Source organism: Corythoichthys intestinalis, chromosome 3 (genome assembly GCF_030265065.1).
Source record: "Corythoichthys intestinalis isolate RoL2023-P3 chromosome 3, ASM3026506v1, whole genome shotgun sequence".
NCBI lineage: Eukaryota > Metazoa > Chordata > Actinopteri > Syngnathiformes > Syngnathidae > Corythoichthys > Corythoichthys intestinalis.
Genome location: NC_080397.1, coordinates 13,984,841 through 14,003,194, shown reverse-complemented (window position 1 = coordinate 14,003,194; position 18,354 = coordinate 13,984,841). Strand labels below are relative to the sequence as shown.

General features: G+C 40.6%; 1 protein-coding gene across 4 annotated transcripts in view; it reads right to left on the bottom strand.

Moving 5' to 3' along the window:
• Window positions 1-18,354, bottom strand: part of kiaa0825 (KIAA0825 ortholog) — a 306,720-nt gene that overhangs the window by 26,769 nt on the left and 261,597 nt on the right. Inside the window, exon 23 of one of the 4 annotated variants that reach the window (XM_057831007.1) lies at window positions 12,212-12,706. The exons of the other annotated variants lie outside the window; for them this stretch is intronic. Coding sequence (XP_057686990.1) covers window positions 12,637-12,706 — 70 coding nt within the window. The 3' untranslated portion in view covers window positions 12,212-12,636. Of the gene's footprint in view, window positions 1-12,211; window positions 12,707-18,354 lie in introns of those variants that run through there. 4 annotated transcript variants of the gene reach the window in all.

The window sequence follows — 18,354 nt, the reverse complement described above, 5'->3', positions numbered from 1 at the left end:
AGCGAACCACAGCAAACAGGCAGCGGAGTGGACCAATCAGCGAGGGGCAGACGTGACGTTAGTAAAACGACGAGGGCAGGATGAGGGACTTGCGCGCGGAAGTAAACATACGAGGAGAGCGGAGTTTATTCAACATGGCTAACGCGAGACAGACTGTTGTCAATGACTCGTGTCGATGTGTTTTTGGTAATTTAAAACTGATTTTACCGTGGATTGGAACATATTCTCGGCTCTCCTGTTCACCATCTGTGTTGTTGTGGAGACGACTTCCGACGCGCAAGAGTGACGTTGCTCGTTAAGAACACGTCACGCAAATAAACAAATCTGATTTGTCGATTGATTTTGTACCTGCTCGAGAGGCCGTTAATGGGCTGGTTCCCAGACTTTTCTCTCAGTGTTTGAAAAATACAGGGAGAACAGTCTGGCTGTGCCAGGCAATTAAATTGCTGCTGCCTTTTAGTGGGTAAATGAGGAGCAGCATTTCGTGTGTAAGCTACTTCATATGCTGGTTGCAGTACTGCTGACTAATTTATTAAGTCTGTGTGCGAGCCAAACGTTATTGATTTTATGACAGAAGCTGGGGGCCGGATGAAATTTGACCACGGGCCGCATTTGGCCCCCGGGCCGGACTTTGGACATGTCTGACGTACACAGTTGCAGCTTTGGCCATAACGTTGGTCTTTATTTTTATTTACATGTACTGTTTGTAGTATAGTACAGTGCATTTTTTGCATATTTTTGTTGTTGTACGAGATGTCATATTTTATACGTATATTAGACATTTGTAGACTATTTTGAGCGTAACTTGTCTGTATAACTAGCATACGTGCTTTTTCAGTTTTACGACGGTCTAAATTGGCAATGCTCAGCGTTTTGGGGGTATAACTCGCACCCGTATTTTTGGGCGAGTATTTCGGTTTAAAAAAAAAAAAAATGCGACCGATATGCGACTATACGCGATACGGTCATGGCAAAGATTGCCAACCCTACAACACAACTTCCCAAATCAAGTCTTCTGCTTCAGTATCACTTCAACTACGCCGTCATGAATAAGTCACACCTGAGTATAAGTCACAGTTCAAGCCAAATTATAGCCGCATATCTATAATTAAATGGCTATCTTTTATGGTCACTCAATAGGGACTTTATGTCCTCCTATGTATGATATTACACACTGCAGAGTAACAGTGACCACATTTGTACTACCTTACAGTAAACACATTCAAAGAAAATTGTCTAGTGTTTCTTTCGAAATCAGTTACAAGATTAACAGACAGATGAAAAACCATTAAAATACAGAAGAGAGGGATTATCCATTGTTTAGAAATGGATTTTGTACATTGCAGTCCGGTTCACTTGAGGGTAAACGACAAGTTCACAATGCAGGGCAAAGGAACACCTCTTTGACTCAATTTCTATTGGAAAGCAAACATCTAATTCAATTGCGATATATGCCTGCACCGGGCTACGAGGCGGAGGCAGATTGTAAGTGACAGCCATTGGACAGCTGGCCGGATTTGAATATTGACGAGACAGAGACTTGACAGGAGGGATTATGCTCTACCTTCCGATTTAGTAGCCACTGCACTGATCCATTGTATTGTCAGATCAAGTCACTGTCAGCTCTACAGTATATCCATGCACTGATGCCACTCAGAATTAGACCCCACCTGGGATCCTTAGCAATGCAAACTGATGGCCACTCAGGAGCTACAAGACGTAGAACCAATCAACGTGGACAACAAAGAAGTATTTTTAAAAAATACGTATTTTCAGGGCTGACAATCTCTTCCCGTAGAACTGACAAAAGAATTCAGATCTTTTCTACTCTCATTCTGTTTCTTTTCAGGACATATTTACTTGTCAAACATCATTTAGAATATAAAACTAGATCTGATGATTTAAGTAGATGTGATGTACACTAACTGAGTTCAGGTTTGAGGAAAATCTAGAGCAAAAAAAACCAAGAATAAATAACACAATACACGAAATAAGAAAGGTATTAGCTTTCATGTTTTAATGATATTTTCTTGCGCAACTGTCATTTTGACAAAGACTAAGACAGATGCATTAGGAATGACAATAATTAGGTAACCTAATTCCATTTTGTTTTCAGAGATGCAAATTCCATCGACTTCAATTGTTTGTTTTTCTTAGAAGCTTTAATATTAACTCATTCAATTTTGCAATGTTTTGAATGTTCTCAGTTAGAATGAGGACTAAAGGGATTATGATCAAAATAGCATGATATGTCTGCAATAGGAAGAGGTCATTTTTGGGAGGGTCATAAGGTTGAGGGTTACAGGTTAAAAACTGAATTTTAATGTTCATGTTCAAGATATCTTCAGATTGAATAAAGAGATTCTTATCAAACTTGTATGATACGTTTGTAATTTAGAAGAGTTCAACTTTGGGGTGGGGTGTGGGGGAGGGGATGGGGTCATTAGGTTGAAGACCACAGAGCCAAAACTGAATTTTAATGTTTGTGTTCAAGATAACAATCAATTTATTCGATATGGAGTTATCAAACTGGCACACTATGTTTATAATAGGAAGTGGTCATTTTTGGGGGTCAAAGGTCAAAGGTTACAGGGCCACAACTGACTTTTAATGTTTGTGTTCCAGATAGCTCCGGATTGAACGAAGGGATTTTTATCAAACTTGAAGGATATATTTTTACGATAAAGCGGAAGAGGTGATTCATTTTGGGGGTCATGAGGTCGAAGGTCAGAAAAGGCATTAACCTATTTGTGTAGATGATATGATGAGAAGAGAAAAGGTCTCACAGTGCTCCTTTAGATTTAAAAATGTAAAGGAACTTGACTCATGTATCAACTATGTTTTGTTCATCCTGCAACACACTTCCAACATGATTATATAAATTTGTGTATCCGGTGGTGATGTGCAGGATCGTTAAGGAGCTAGAAGCGTCAACGGCGGCAGCTAATAATGATAAATAATGCATCAAATTCCTAATTCTTAGGAAATTAGTGGGTATTTGAATTGCTGCAGATGTTCGGTGGGTCCAAATTTCTTATGCAAGATTCCAGTCTATTATTTAGTGTCATGTGTATTATGAGCACACAATTCAAAGCCCTCAGTCTGCATGCTTGCAGCTCCTTCTCTATTCTCTCCAGTCATCCAGAGGGAAGTTTGTGTAAATTTGCAGGGGCTTAATTACTGAATAATTTAGACCATGCTGCAAATTAATGTAGACATTTCCATATTAATGTGTTTGCCGAACCATTCCACATGTGTTTGTGCTGTGGACGGGAGGGTAGCAATTATCACAGCACATCATAGCAGTTGTGCCGGTATTTCAGACATCATTAGGTTGGTTGTCCACCCCTGTGTGACGGTGAGCGCGCGTCGATTGGACACACTTTGATATGCTCCTCGAATGGGCTCTGTGGGTAAGCTCTATCAAATATAGCAGTGATTCTTAACCATAGGGCCGCGGCCCAAACTTGGGCCCCGAGCGCCACCTAGTGGGCCGCAAAAAAAAATCTGTTTTGTACGTGTGGGCTGCGAGGGCCGCGGGACGCAATAACAACTCCCGACCATGTAGTGGCGCTAATGCATCAGTCAGTTGTTACTTTAACCAGCTCCATAAATAAGGAGAAGAAGTCACTCAGCTAGCTGTAAACAAACAAGATGGAGAAATATTTAAAACGAAAAAACCAAGACGACCCCCCGCCAAAAAGCAAATTTTTGCGCAAGTACAATCCTGACTTCATTAAGTACGTGGGTACATGTGGGTTAACGCTGTCTAACGGAGCACTTAAGCCGTCAAAACTACAGCGGCACCTAGAGACCAAGCATCCGACGCTTGTGGGAAAGCCGGTGGAATTTTTCAAGAGAAAAGATGATGGGCTGCAGATGCAGAAAAGATCGATCGTGTCACTGACTGGCAACTCTAAAAGTGCACTGAAAGCTAGCTACCTCGTAGCCAGACGAGTGGCACAAAGTAAGAAACCATTCACCATAGCGGAGGAGTTGGTTCTGCCTGCTGCTGTTGATATGTGCCGTGAGATGATCGGAGAGGCCGCTGCAAAGAAGCTGCTGACCATCCCACTCTCAAACGACACCGTATCGCGGACATGGCTTCAGACATACAGCAACAACTTATTGAAAGAGTAAAAAGTAGCCCATTTTTCTCTTTGCAACTTGACGAGTACACTGATGTCACGAATGCTGCGCTGCTGTTGGGTTTTTGTTCGCTATCGCTGGGACAGTAGTTTGCACGAAGACATACTGTTTTGTGGAGAGCTACCAACACGAACTACGGCTCAGGAATGTTTCCGCTGCATTGATAACTACTTCAGTGAGAATGGCCTGGACTGGCAGAACTGTGTCGGGGTCTGCAGTGACGGTGCAGCGTCAAAAATACATAATATAATATAATTACTACTAATAAATAATATATATTAAAATTATATTTAATGGGCCCTGGGCCACTCTGTACTGAAAAAAATGGGCCTCAGGGTCAGAAAAGAACCCCTGAAATATAGCTCTGTGAGACAAAAAAAGGGGCTGTGAGACAAAAAAAGGGGAGTACGCTAAGGGTCCCGCCCTAGGTCGCCAGAATTGTGTCATGAAAAAAACGGAAAAAGCGTAAAAAGTGTGCAGTAACAACAAACCACAATAAAAAGAATAATAATGTTTTTTTGGCAGCAAATTACGCTAAACCAGATTTTGAACTTTCATCGTCAGTGTGGCAGTCGCGCATGCTGAGTACAGAGCTAAAACGATAGTCTAGCTCCAGTCAAGCAGCTAGCATGCTATCACCTTTTACTGTATGTTCTTAAGGAGCTAGGTTTTTCTAATCTTTCTACACACACAGCACTTCGTCCATTTCATCGTTGGATCCACACTAGATGGTGTTAACCCAATATAGTAGCCACAGCTGCCCTGGGGCAGTCTGACAGAAGCGAGGCTGCCAATTTGTGCCATCGGCCCTTCTGATTATTATCAACCCCTCGTTCACGCACTTGCATCTTCACACATGCAAGTAAGGTGAAATTTCTTGTCCAAGGACACAACAACAATGTGCACAATTAAGAGGTGGATTCGAAACAGCAATCATTCGATAAATATTCAAACAACCATTGCTTCCAAGTATATAGAAAGTACAAAAAGTAATATTATTGTATTTTACTCCCACAATATTAAATTTAAAACAAACAAAATAAAAACCCTACTAAAATCTACCAGAATATTTGCAGTTACATAAACACAATAAATATTAGGACTTCTCTTTCCTGAGACCTGACCCACTTTGGGCAGGTGTGGGGTTTTTTTTTTTGGTTTATAGGTTGAACAGGTGGAGCGGACACATGTGCGGCCAATCTCCAAAAGTGAATACACCAACTTGTCTGGTTCCGCGTCAGTTGCATCTTGTCGTATTTGTATTTTGCCTTCTATGATTTCGGGCTCCTGACCTTTAATTCCGTCTCAGGACATGTTTTGCATACCCCACGTCTGACGTTCAAGCCTGAGTCTTCCCCGAGTCTCATCCACCTCTCGCATGCACATGTACCCAAGCTGGCAAACCCATGTCCTCCCTGAGCCTCGTTTGCCTGTCGCCTAACGGTGAACCCCACGCTGATAGTAACTCGCCACCCCCGCTTTTGTCTGCTGAAGTCTACTAACCCGGTGTCCTTGACTTCATCAGCCACATCTTGTTACAATAAACACTTTCACAAATCACAACCATTGTGCTACTGTGTGTCTACTCTGGGACTGCCCCCCATTCCACGAACACAAACAGTACCGTTTTTATGCATATTTTAAGTTCCCGTTTTTTCTGGGACTGCCCCCCCCATTCCACGAACACAAACAGTACCGTTTTTATGCATATTTTAAGTTCCCGGTTTTGTTGTTGTTTTTTTTTTTAACTTTTTTTGTCCCCTCATACATTAAGGTCAGGTTGTGAGCTTGATCTTGTTGTGGAAGATGTATTCCAAATGTAACTTTTGTGACTGAAAAACGATAAAATGAACTTTGGTTCTTGTCACTGACAAGGTGGGTCGAAATTCAAGGAATTGCTGTTTCTAGATTAATATAAAATGCATGCATGCGGTTTCATGAGGCCCAAGCAAATCTTGCCTTAAATATGTAATGGCATATCTTCCTAACATACACCTTTTTGGCAGAAAACTGCACGAGTCGCTATGATGCGAGTCACAAGTACGTCCCGAGTCTTAACTGTGTAGTCGAGTAAGGTCATAAGATTATCTAGAGTCAAGTCGAGTCTTGAGGTCATGTCGAGTCGAGCCGAGTCACAAGGTTGTAAAGATGTGTCATGTCAAGTCCAAAGGTTGTAAAGACAAGTCGTGTCAAATCAAAAGGTTGTCGAGCCGAGTCAAGTTAAGTCACAGGTAAGTCAAGGCCTTCACCATTGTTCAGCAGCTCACCCACGAAGCGCACAGGTTTATCTTTGAGGGAAACCTTACTGTCAATGTAAAAATGAAACTATCCTGTAAAGTCTGCATGGAATTTGATTGATTTTTGATTGCCATGGTGTTCTGTGAGGGCGTGGCGAGAGCTGCCAAGGCGACCAAGTGGATCACTGGCAGGCGGGAACCAATCGACGAAGTCTTTCAAGTCAGCTTGTCGAGTCTCGAGTCATTGCCTCATAAGTCGAGACGAGTCTCGGATCCTACCAGCTCAAGTGAATCAAGTCAGAGTCTTTAAGTCCGAGTCGAGTTGGGAGTCATAAAATTTGCCACTCGAGTTGACTCGAGTCCAATTGTATGCCTTTTGGTAATGTCGGAAGATGTTAGCAATACCCGGATAAAGCACACACAAGAATTGGGGACGCTCCCAGCAGAATTTATGTGAAAAACTAGAAGAATAACAACTGTTCTAACTTTCTCCAACGGGAACTTTAGTGGGTGTTGCTTTCCCTGCACTCAACATGTGCCTTCAATCCTCCAGTCCAACAATCTTCTGCTTGCACAAGATCTGCAGGTCCCCAAACTATTTTGGAGACGGTTAATTAGAGCTCCCTTTAACATCTTATCTCCCCCCGTGTCGCGCGTGTCTGCATTTGGGTCTACTCCTTTAAACTTTGTCACCAAATGCATAAAATATCAGCCATGAATTAATGAACAAAGATGATACAGATAAACAGTCAGTAACTTTGAGATTTTGCCCTCTGCGAGCACTGTATAAGCACAAACAGTGAGAACAAGCGCTCGTACAATCTCCCTACTGAACCGTGTACAGAGGGGAGAAAAAATGTTCATTGTGATTTCACCCCAGTATGCTACCAAGAAATAGCATATTACTTATTCAGCACCTTGCCTTTGTTATTTGTGCATATATAAACTGTCAAATCTACTAAGGAGCATTGAGGCTTGAGAAACTGTAACTTGCTCTCAGACAAAGGCCTCGCTCTCGAACATTGATCCGGCAAAACTTCTCTTCAAAGCTTGCCACATATTTCCTTAGCCACTATGAATATAATGCATATTGCATAATGTTGAACTTTACTTTTTTCTATGCAGTTCAGCTCGTTTGCACAACATGGCGAGAGCTCTTCTCAAGGGATAACATAGTAATGACCAACAGGGTTGTGCTCATGACCACTGTATAGGTAGTCATCGGGTTAAGAATGAGTTCCGTTCCTACGCTGGGCGAAATAACCCGAATTTCTGCGGAAGTCGGAATCAACCCTTAAAGTTTGGAAGTCATTTAATGTTATGAATCAACCGTTAAAGTTGTTAAAATTGCTCTTATTATTGCATTAGTTCCCTTCTGTCTACTTTCGACATGTGGAAGTTTAAAACTGTTTCATCATTTAAAGATAGATTCAAGTCAAGATTTTGCCGATTGAGTATTTTAGATAAAAAGTTACTTAGGTCCGCTAGGAAGGTTCTCTACAACAGAGCCTTTCTGAGAAGTCTACTGCTTTAAGATGGCGACTGTTTACCAACGCCGGCAAGTCTGTCATTTCGCATTTAGTTCATATACATGTGATATCTGGCATAACATCATGTGGGCATAGTTTGTAGGCTGTCGGCTACAGTCAGGCATTATTGGAGCCACCTAGCCTGGCATTGCGTTTGCAACGGCGTCACAACTCTCTCTTTCCCACTCCCGCTCTTCTCTCTCCTTGTCTCGCAGACTTTTCTCGCGTCATACAACCAACGTAGTAACGCAAAGTAACGCACGCCTTTACATCATCAGTAATAGTAAAGGCGTTGCAAAGATGAGAAAAGTAATTAATTTACTCACTACTGAAAAAAACAAAACAAAACAAACAAAAAAAAGGCTTTTTAGTAACAACGTTATACTCTAACGCCGTATTTAACAAGATTGATTATACGTCATTGACCTGTCCTCGCAAAGACATTGGAGCTATGGGTCTTTCGCTTCCAGCCCGTTTCAGTGCAAATCGATTGAAAGTCTATCGGCATCAACACGAGTTAAATACAGTTGTACCTCGACATACGATCGCTTCAACACACGATCTTTTCGACATCCGACGTATAATTTGACTCGCATCCGCATCTGCATCCGACTACATGCTCGAAATACGACAATTTATGACAGTGCCGCAGTTTCTTTGTTTTCCCGGCAGATTTTCTTGTGACAGAAATCAACACGGATTCCAAGATGGTTAGTGCAGGTGGTGAAAAAGGGGAAACGGTGATGCTTAGCGTTGAAATGAAGATGGAAATTATAGAAGAATATGAGCGTTGTGTGCGCATCCGTGAATTGGCTCGAAAATACAGCCGTACAATGTCTATGATCTTGACAGTGTTCCTCCGACCTCGTTCGCCAGTCTCTATAAGTTAAGGTGACAATTATTATTGTGGAAACATCGCCAAAGAAATCACCATCTTTTTCAGGTTTTTATTAATTTGTTTCAGAACTTATGCAACACAACACGCCTACTGTCCATCGCAGTTGACGCCAAAAACAACAGAACATTAAAAAAGAAAGAAAAATCTCTATCGCACCTTTCTCACTCTGTCATGTAAACCACGCAGTGTGTTGAGGTACAGCACGTAAAACACACTCGCTACATTAGAAACAGATTCGTTACTTTACTACAGAAATTATTATTTTTATATTATTATTGTGATTTTATTTATAAGTTATTTGTTTTGCTATGTGTAATTGTCATTTGTAATAGTACCAGCAGTATTTATTAAGGATTTATTGTAGGTTTTCGGGCTGTGGAACAAACTAATGGAATTGCAATGTATTCTTATAGGGGAATCCTGCTCGACATACGACAATTTCGACTTACAAACAAGGTCCTGGAACAAATTAACTTCTTATATAGAAGTACTGTACCACTGAATTAGATTTTTTTTTGGCACTATAACAACTTGCAAATGCTTGGAGGTCTTGTTTAAAATCTACAAACAATGCTGTTCACATGAGTATGTTGCTCAAAAATAGCTCCAAGTGGTCGATAATTGAGTGTAGCATGTATTGTATATGTGGCTGTATTTAGCCTTGTTTCATTATGACATTATTAGCAGTGGGCTCCTGTGGCTTGTGAGGGTCTGCAATGTACTGATTAGTCCATTCAGACATTGATCTCACCTTGTTTTTGCTGTGCATGTGCGCGTGGCTGTATCAGATCAGGGCCTCATTCTCATAATAATTCAAACGGTTAATTTTCTGCCGAGCTAATGGCAGACGTAGAGGGTTAAGGAGATAAATAAAACCTCGCCGTCACCTTATTTAATATCAAATGCCACTTAATTAAAGCTGTACATGTTTTCAAACACTTTGCATAATTTATTGTTCTGCTCCTTCCTAATCTCCAGATCCTATCACATGCTCTACTTTACCCGCTCTTTGCTTATAATAACAAAGTTCTAATGCTCCCTCTCGCACACTGTTCCTTTCTTTTTCTTGCTGCCAACAGCAGTGTGACAGAGATAAGCAAGGCGGTGAAAAGGCATTTTAAGTTGTGCTTCACCTTGTAAGGATTTGATACTGTGTTGTCAGCTCAGGAAAACATGCGCGTGACAAACCTCAGGCAATGCTGCATACAAGCATTGTGTAGCTCTTTGAGCAATGTGACATCACCATTGATGAGTACACAAGCAAGAAGAGGAAGCGTAAAGTGGGTCCGTAAGGTGCGCTCTCTGCAAAGTACACGTCGTGTCAAAAGCTTTTTAGACCAGATTGAGATTTGTTCCGCGCTTTCTGAGTGAAGCGCTAAGGCACTTACACGAACCTTTCATAGGGCTCTCGTTTACCTCATTGGCTGCCATTGACGGTGTTAGACGTCCAATCTATTTTGACTGGGAGGGGTTGAATGAATGAACGTTCCAGTCTAAGAGGATTGGATGCCTGGTGCCGTCAATGGCAATGAAAGATGAATTCACAGCCATTTATATATTATAAAATTTGAGCAGTTGAGCATCATAAACATCATTTATATGTTTTTGGTAGTGAAAGAGTTAATTGTGTTTATTATTTATTTATTTTTAATTATTTTCATTATTTTATTAATTGAGAATAGGCATCCAAATATGTGGGCATCACATTTTGGGTCATGTAGTAGGCCACACATAGTTACCAAATGTTAATTTTGTGTTCTCGATCAGTGATCCCTAACCTTTTTTGCACCACGGACCGGTGTGCGGTGGGCCTTTTTTTCACAGACTGGCAATGTGTAGCAGAAAAATACAGCAAATATAAAATAACACAAATGTTAAGTTCAGGTAAAATGTAACTCACTATATGCTGAATCAACCTTTTTAACTAGGGATGTCCCGATCGCATATTTTAGTCCAAGTCACCTGGTTTTGAGAATCTGCCGATACCCACTCCCAATCCGATACCCAGGTTTTTTTTTTTCCTAACAAAAGTTTTAAACATGTTACTGTCCCACCGTACCTTCATAATGTGAATTATTTTTAAACAAGAATAACGTAGAAAAATGCTTACATTAAATGCTTCATTGAGTGAGTCCACTCAAATCCGCTCACGCTGCTGAGATTAGCCTCTCACTTCCACAATGAGTTGCCACAGCACACTATTGCTAGCGTGTAACAAGCTAAACTATGACTGACACATCTGCGCCTTTGATCGTAGTGCTACCAAGCTTCTCTCGCAAGACCAAAGCTTTGTAATCTGTCAATCATTGTTAACTTTAACTAGCAAACTCCAGTACACTGATGACCAAGAAAAGGAGCAGGAGGGAGAGGTGGAGGCTGTGCGAGCATGAAGCTGAAAAAAAAAGCAATTTTTTTAAAGATTAAAAACACGATTCTTTTCACCCAATTCCAATCCTCTGAAAAATGGCGCGATCCGCCCAATTTCCTATCACGTGATCTGATAGGGACATCCCTATTTTTAACAGTGGCCTTGTTAGGGTTTCTTGATTGCAGGCTGGAGGCCAGACGAGGGGAACGCCAACAGCTGCGAGCCATCACAATCAGATGCCTTCATATGCCTGCTCTTCGTTGCCGCTTATCATCAGATCGACACTTTCGGCATCCCCGTCAGTCACGTCCAGCACTCAGGCATTTCTCGTCTTATATACACCCGGCTCATCTGACTTTTTCCAGGATTGCACGTGCCTGCTCCCTGACCTGTATAGTCGCTTGATTGACCTCACGTCAACGCTCGCCAGCTACGACCCAGCGTGCCCGTGCGCTGCCGCGACCCTCGTGCTCGCTTAAATAAACATTTCATACGGGCATGGCAATTCTCTTGTCTGCTTTGAGGTCCACTTCCCAGTGCACCCTAACAGACCTTGCCTGAATCTTGACGGCAAATACATTTGAAAAAGAACGTATAATGCCTGCAACCAATCGGGAAAGGTTTCTTGGCTTTAGCAATACGGTTGGGTGCTCGTGCTTTTTTCTACCAGTCCCCGGCCCGGTGGTTAAGGACCTCTTTTCTAGATGACTCAAAATGTGACGTCCACGTATGTGGACGCCAGGTCTTCATCAGTTAATGATTTTTTTTTTAATTACCAAAAATAATTATTTGGCCTAAAAAGTGTTCATATAGCAGTACGTTAGAGGTCATAAAAGAAAGAAGATGAGGCTGCAATCAGCAGCAATTAATATCAAACGACATCAGTCATATTTACTGTAATACAAGGTCAAATGGTGGAATATTTTGCTATGAACAGCAAGAGACATCAATTGCAATTGAACAGAGCTATTTCCGTAAGTGTCAGCCAATTAGTTAAATGAGATGAGGATAAACGCAGAGTATACACTTACTGACAATGGGGCTGAATTTGAGCCGTTTTAAAATCTTATTTCAGATGAAAACAATCTGTGGTTATGTTTTTAAGCCATATCGCCCAGTCTTAGTGTGAGGGCAACATCAAGTTCTGTTAAGCCAAAAACCCAGTAACTGTAGAATAAAATTTAATAGCTATTAATAAGGAAGGAAGATGAAGCTCACACTGTTACTGGACACAATTGATTGTTTTGAGCTTTCAACACAATAGAAATGAAACAGCAGAATGTCCCTTTCTAGACAAACCAAATTGTTTTTACAATTTATTTGTGTCTTATCAGAATACATTGTGGAATAACAGTCTACACATTGACAAACCGGATGAAATCCACGGCAGAAACAGGCGCATCAATGTAATTTTTGTCTCATTGTCAGGAATCCACCATTCCCATCTCTTTACATTCAGGCGGCATCGTGGACCACACAGCTGCAGCTCCCGAGAGGGCTGATAACGTAATTGTCTGCCATTACACTGTATCAGACGACAGATCGGCTGTAATTTCATATAATCTGTTGATTCGGACTCATTAACATTTATATCAACCAGGAACAAGTAATGAGCTAGTTTTGCTCGGGAAACTGTCGTCAATTTGATAAATGTGTGTGAATCCGTAAGAAGCGTATGGCTGTACAATATATGCTGTACCTATACACTAAATGTACATGGTTTTTTCCTCACGTTGCTAAGCTAACTAGGAATGGGAACCTTTGGGCAACTTATGATGCAATTGTGATACAAGGCTCATGATAAGGATTATCTCACAATATGGTGATACGACAGTTGGGTCAGGAACTCATTCTGTGTTATTCAACAATACAAAAAATAAACAGAAAGTTAGTTTATCACGAGTAGACGTCCAATCCATTTGAACTGGTAGGGTAGCCCATCCCTCCCACTTCAAACAGTCAGTGTTACCCAATACCAGGCAGTGAGTTAATTTTGGGGCATTTCAGGTCATTTCCTGTTGATTTTCAGTCACTTCCTGTTGATTTTGGGTTACTGAACAGGAAGTGACTCAAGAATGTCCCCAAATGAATAAGAAGTGACTGAAAATCAACAGGAAGTAACCTGTAAATGCCCTAAATTGAACAAGAAGTGATCTGTAAATGCCCACAAGTGTGAAGTCTCTGGTTTCAGTGCAAGTGACGGTGTTAGACGTCCAATCCAGTCAAAAATAATTGGAAGTCTAATTTTGAGGTTGTTTTGGTAATTTCCTGTTGATTTCCGGTCATTTCTTGTTCCATTTGGGACATTTGCGGTCACTTCCTGTTGATTTTGGATAAGTGAACAGGAAGTGACTCAAGAATGTCCCCAAATGAATAGGAAGCCTAGATCAAATCTCAAACCAATCTAAATTTTAAATAAAAAATCTCATCTAATTTCGGTGAAACGTGAAAGTCTCAAAGGCACTATATTTGACAGGTGACAACCCAGAACCAGCCTGCGACCAGTGTTGTCAGTAACACGTTACTGAAAGAAAGTAATCAGATTACAGTAACGAGCAATCTAACGTGTTCATTTTTCCAAACCAGTAATCTGATTAAAGTTAGTTTCCTTAGTGTCTGTGCATCACTATTTTGTTATTGTCTCAAAATGCATGTAGAATGAAGATTATTGTAGTCATTCACAGAGAGCATTTCGAATAGAAAATGTTAAAGAGGTTCGCATCTACTCACTACCGGTTAGTTTCCATGGTAACCGCTCACCATTTCTTCCTACGTGAACACACATGAACGTATTTTTACTTCACTCTGGAGGGTTCCAGCATAGTTTGGAGCCGCTACAAGTGTGGCCGTTTCGTAGCTTTGCCCTTGCAATGGCGGGTAGTCATCGCTCCAAGCATTGTTTACATCAAATTCGTGCTGCACATTTATTCCGTGAGGTGATGTGTTCGTTTAGCAACTTTGGGATGTTTTGTAAGTTCGACTGAGTGTAAAGTGCTTAGTTGCCACCACGTTTTGTGGCCAAGTTGACCGCGTGTGTGTATCTTTGAGTTAGCGGGGGTTTAATTAGATAGTGGAGTGATTTCAACAAATTCCATGCAGTTTGCCAGTTATTTGTTAGTTTCAGAGCTCCTGAATGGATAAGCTAGCGCGAGTCAATGGTGGTTGAAATCAACTCCATCGACTAATCAAACCCCAGTTAACTTGAAGATTAAGCGTTATGTGAAAAATGCTGATCTTCCTCTTTAAATTCAATTGTTGAAAAGTTAATTATATATGAAGACATTTTTGTTGTCATTCTATATTGAGGCAGCAAAGGGAGAAAAATTTGTAAAACGTAACCGTTAAATTACAAAGTAACTTAGTTACTTTGATCATAAAGTAATTAGTAAAGTAACTAGATTACCATTTTGAGGCATAATCAGTAATTAAATTACTTTTTCAAGTAATCTGTGACAACACTGTCCGCAACATAATTTTGTGTGATTCGCTAAGGTAAATCATGTGTTTTATATGGTTTTCACTAAAATATTGATGAAAATCAGATAATTTTCTTTCAATAAAATATTGAAATAAACATTTACAATTAAATGTAAGGAGAACATCTGTTTTTTTCAATTAAAGAAATTTAAAAAATAAATAAAATAAAAAATTGGTTTTACTGCACTGTTTCTCTATTTAAAAAAAGAGAATAAAAAAAATAATGAATATAACCTTTTTCCCTGTTTTTTCTGTATTTTTTTTTTTTTAAACAAAACTTAAAAAAAAAAAAAACTCAATTTTTCCCAATTTAATTTTCATGTAAGTAAATAACAATATATATAAGAACATATTTTCAATTTAAAGCCTAAAAAAAAAAAAGATTTTTTATATCAACAATGTATCTAAAGGACCATCAAAATAGCTGTCGTATCATGATATTCCACTTGCTGATTTATCATCGCAAAGGACATCAAAACTACCATGTGGCTCACGATAAAGATGAGTTTGACGCCCTTGCTTTTGTGTTTCTATACATTCAGGCTCAGGTTTACCTATGAGACTGGAGAGTATGCATAATCAATTATTAATGAAAACACACCATTTTCCACATTGAGTAATTAAATGTGAAGCAGCACATCGCAGAAGACGTGGATTAAGGTGACTTAGGAAGTTCCGTGCATAGCTGTAAAACTATGAAGACACAGACACAGTTGTTACCCTAAGCAGGTAATGGATGGGAGGAACATGCAGTTGTGCATCTTCTCTTTGGGTTCTCCATCCTCCACCAGTCGATGGACCAGACAGGCCGCGGCTTAGTATATCACATAGATCTCACGGGCAGATATGCATCAATAGGAAGTTGGGGCTTTTGAATATTCATTGTAGTGTTCAGTGGCTAGCTGCATATTAATTGAGCACAGAAAAATCATTTCTTTGCACTCAATAAAGACTTGATGAATTAAAGAGGAAATAATCAGTGACGTTTGCTTGATCTGGCTTCTTTTTATCCCCCCCCCCCCCCAAAAAAAAAACACAACACAACACTTTTTAAGATTAAATCATTGGCCGCCAGTAACGACGATAGACGTCTAATCTATTTGAACAGTGAATGATCGCTGCCATGCCTGCAAGTAAATGAGTTGACAAATTCAAATGAGCTAAGACAGACTGGCTCACTCCCTAAACATCTCATTAGCCCGGACTAATGATAAGCACATCTGAAGAGCGCGCATGTGCTCAACTGGTTAACTCGGAACCTATAGGCAAAAATAAGACCATGATGAATTTATGTGGTTTAAAATTAAAATAAAATAAAGAACATCTCTGAGGATTGATGTGTATCGATCCCTAGAATATACATACCAAATTTCATTCGAATCTGTCCACGACTAACGGAGGAGTAGTCAAGAAGTGTAAGAAGAAGAGAAAGTGGAGAAAGTCGTAAAGGAAAAGAGGAAGAAGTAGACGAAGAAAAAGAAAGCGAATGAGACCTTGAGCCCCCCTTTCGGGCAGGCTAAAAATCCCAGAAATTCTGGCGGCATCAATCACACAATTAAAAAAAAAAAAAAAATCAGCTAAATTCTATTATTGTCATGATTGGACTTCACAAGCCACTCTTGACCATGACGACTTGTCTAAATGGGATTTGTTTTTGCAATAAGATTGCTTGATAAATTACAGCCTGCTTCATGTTCATAATAAAGTGGGGACTTTGACTGTAATATCACATTGTATAGCCCCATAATTACTAGAAAGCAGATTTCTTGGCCCCGGAAAATCATCAATCATACACAGTAAAGCAATTCAAAACATATTCCCTATAGAGAAACATCAAGATATTGCGATCGAGTGTTTGAAATGTCAGGGCAAAGGAAAGCCAGTCGTTGCGCAGTTACATAATGATTATTGCGAAACTTTCTCCCCGTCACTCAGTTTGGCTGTAATATGCTGTGGATGGCCATGGGGGTTCATTAGTGAGAACAGGCTGCTGTTGAAAAGCTCCAGTTTCACCTCTGATCCCAGCTAATGTGATTTGGACCTGAGACTGCTAGTGGAGAGATTAGATGCTGGCTCACCTCAGGGTGGGAACCACAGAAGGAGACATACATCAATGTTGCTTGCTTTTAAACTCATCGTCTCTAACATCTCATTTGCGTCGGCGCATCCACAAAAAGTGCTGGATACACTGTCGGGCACACATGCGGCTAATTACTGCTGACAAATGGTGATGTTTGCATGGCTGTTTGCAAGCAGAATTTGGCAAAAATATATCTCAACTCAAATTAGGACCAAGTTAGTACAAGATGGATTGTGACCATCCTTTTGGAGAAAATGTGTTTTTTGAAAGACAAACTTGCAAACTGCACTTACCGATTAAATGTGTGTTTATGAAGGGCTTTTTCTTGAGGTTGCATGTAGTTCATGGAAGACTCCTATGCAATATGGGTGACCAGCTTGATAAGAGCACTACTTCAGCCAGCGATGCAAAAACCATTAGACTTATTCAGTGTCTGACAGAGTAGCCTCATCAGTTACTGAAGATCCAAATGCATTATCCACAGAACCTAACCGGGGTGGGAAAACCAGTCTTCGAGGGCCACAGTGGGTCCTGGTCTTTGTTCACACCCATTCAGCACAGACAGTGTAACCAATGATGTTTCAGCAGAAACAAGAAGCACCTGAATTTGAAATCGAAATTGGTGGCAAAACTTGGTCATGCTATTTTGTGTCTGCTGGCAGCGACATACAAATAGTGTGCATGTATTCCCAACTGAACAACAAAGTGTCAAAGATAGACTATGTATAAGGTCAACATCTACAGTGGGGCAAATAAGTATTTAGTCAACCACTAATTGTGCAAGTTCTCCCACTTGAAAATATTAGAGAGACCTGTAACTGTCAACATGGGTAAACCTCAACCATGAGAGACAGAATGTGGAAAAAAAACAGAAAATCACATTGTTTGATTTTTAAAGAATTTATTTTCAAATCATAGTGGAAAATAAGTATTTGGTCAATCCCAAAAGTTCATCTCAATACTTGGTTATGTACCCTTTGTTGGCAATAACGGAGGCCAAACGTTTTCTGTAACTCTTCACAAGCTTTTCACACACTGTTGCTGGTATTTTGGCCCATTCTTCCATGCAGATCTCCTCTAGAGCAGTGATGTTTTGGGGATGTCGTTGTCTACACGGACTTTCAACTCCCTCCACAGATTTTCTATGGTGTTGAGATCTGGAGACTGGAGCCACTCCAGGACCTTGAAATGCTTCTTACGAAGCCACTCCTTTGTTGCCCTGGCTGTGTGTTTGGGATCATTGTCATGCTGAAAGACCCAGCCACGTCTCATCTTCAATGCCCTTGCTGATGGAACGAGATTTTCACTCAAAATCTCTCGATACATGGCCCCCATTCATTCTTTCCTTTACACAGATCAGTCGTCCTGGTCCCTTTGCAGAAAAAGGGCCCCAAAGCATGATGTTTCCACCCCCAGGCTTCACAGTGGGCATGGTGTTCTTTGGATGGAATTCAGTATTCTTTCTTCTCCAAACACGAGAACCTGTGTTTCTACCAAAAAGGTCTATTTTGGTTTCATCTGACCAGAACACATTCTCCCAGTCCTCTTCTGGATCATCCAAATGCTCTTTAGCGAACCGCAGCCGGGCCTGGACGTGTACTTTCTTCAGCAGGGGG